The sequence below is a fragment of the Cariama cristata genome, unplaced genomic scaffold, assembly GCF_000690535.1.
Source record: "Cariama cristata isolate BGI_N322 unplaced genomic scaffold, ASM69053v1 scaffold7033, whole genome shotgun sequence".
NCBI lineage: Eukaryota > Metazoa > Chordata > Aves > Cariamiformes > Cariamidae > Cariama > Cariama cristata.
Window position 1 is genome coordinate 19894 of NW_009607707.1, and position 1538 is coordinate 21431.

General features: G+C 38.1%; 1 protein-coding gene across 1 annotated transcript in view; it reads right to left on the reverse strand.

The window, feature by feature from the left end:
- Nucleotides 1-1103, reverse strand: part of LCMT1 (leucine carboxyl methyltransferase 1) — a gene marked incomplete at its 5' end in the record, with an annotated part of 10951 nt that extends 9848 nt beyond the window's left edge. The window contains one exon of the mRNA XM_009696833.1: nt 952-1103. Coding sequence (XP_009695135.1) covers nt 952-1103 — 152 coding nt within the window. The remainder of the gene's footprint in view (nt 1-951) is intronic.
- Between the last annotated feature and the right edge of the window lie 435 nt (nt 1104-1538).

A 1538-nucleotide genomic window follows, 5' to 3' on the forward strand; every position in this document is an offset into this window, starting at 1 on the left:
GGGGAAGTAGTTGTGCGGCAAATGATTCAACACTTTGAGTCAAGGCTTTTTTTCCATGTGCATGTTCTGTAATAGCTTTACTACTTCCCACACCCTTCTATTTAAGTTATTATATCAAGGCCATGATAATGGCATCAGAAAAAGCCACACAAAAAATCCCACCACACACAGGAAAGTATTTATACAGTGATTGGTTTGCTGTCCTAATAATACAATGCTGTCCTAATGATACAGCCCAGTAAGCGTCAGTCACCACAATTAGCATGAAATGAATGCAATCTTCTCATCCAGCTTCATTGACTTGGACATACTAGCATGTTAATTATAACCAGAAATAAACTACAAAAACATTTTAAGTGATCCAGCAACAGAAGTAGTACAAACACTTCAGAGGTAGAAGTAAATGTCTCCTGCTCACACCATGTTGATTCAAGCATTTTTATCACTGAAGAACAGGAAAGAACAAAATCTCTCAAACTTTAGGTTAGAAAACTGTCCTTCAGAATAGTTCAAATGTCAGCAATCAAAATTACTAACAGTGCTTTTAATAAACCTCTACATGCATGAACAAACCCCACCGAAATTCTGTTATGCCTTGATATGGTGGGAGAGGGGATGGCCAAAGGATCATTCCCAGTGCTGAGCTGTGCAGCCCAGCAGACAGTGAGTTGTTTTTGGAGACATAGGTTGCGAACAGGTGAAAATAAACAGCCATATAGCCATAGTCTGGTTATTCAAAGTTAACTACTGGGAAAAAAAAAACCAAACACTGAACTAGAACAGGTTTCTTTAAGGGTGATTTGGTTCAGCGGAAATATTCTTTAAACCTTAAAGCCAAGTATACTTAATGCCTTAATATAGGACTCCTTGCAGCCGAAAGTTTTAAAAGGCCAAGAAAGCTGATGTCTTCCTCTCTTCCAAAGCCTTTTACTCCAAATGCAACCACTTTACTTCCATTTCCAGTATCCAGGCTGCCTCGTTCTCCTTCTTTGGTCCATTCAAACAGAACATACTTGTTCCTCCACACAGTTTCCTGCCAGCTTCCCTCGACTCTCCACTGATGGTTGTTGGCAAACACAACCACAGAGAGTACCAAGGCAGAGCTGCACAGACATTATACACAAGCTGATACAATTGCTAAAAATCGTACATTTTAAACATATATGAAAGCATATCTCCATAATTCATCTATTTCAACATTTATGATCAATACTTTTATCTTGAAGGAAATATTAGGGAAAAATATGAAATTTACACTTGTCAATTTTAAAATGCAAAAAAGAGAGGTAAAAGGAAAAAAAGCAAGAGGAAGAAGTTTAAGCTAAGTCTCTTCCAAACTTCCTTGTACGGTTTTCTGCTAGCTTCCACCTTTTGCCTAAACATGGCATTAAAAAAATCCTTTTATATATGTCACAGGGATGAAGAGACCATACTTAACCAGGCAAACAACTTCAAGATTTTAAAATCAGACTGACAACTGCTCCATCACTTCACACGTAGATAGCAGACACTCACTTATTGCAAGGCAATGGCAGCTG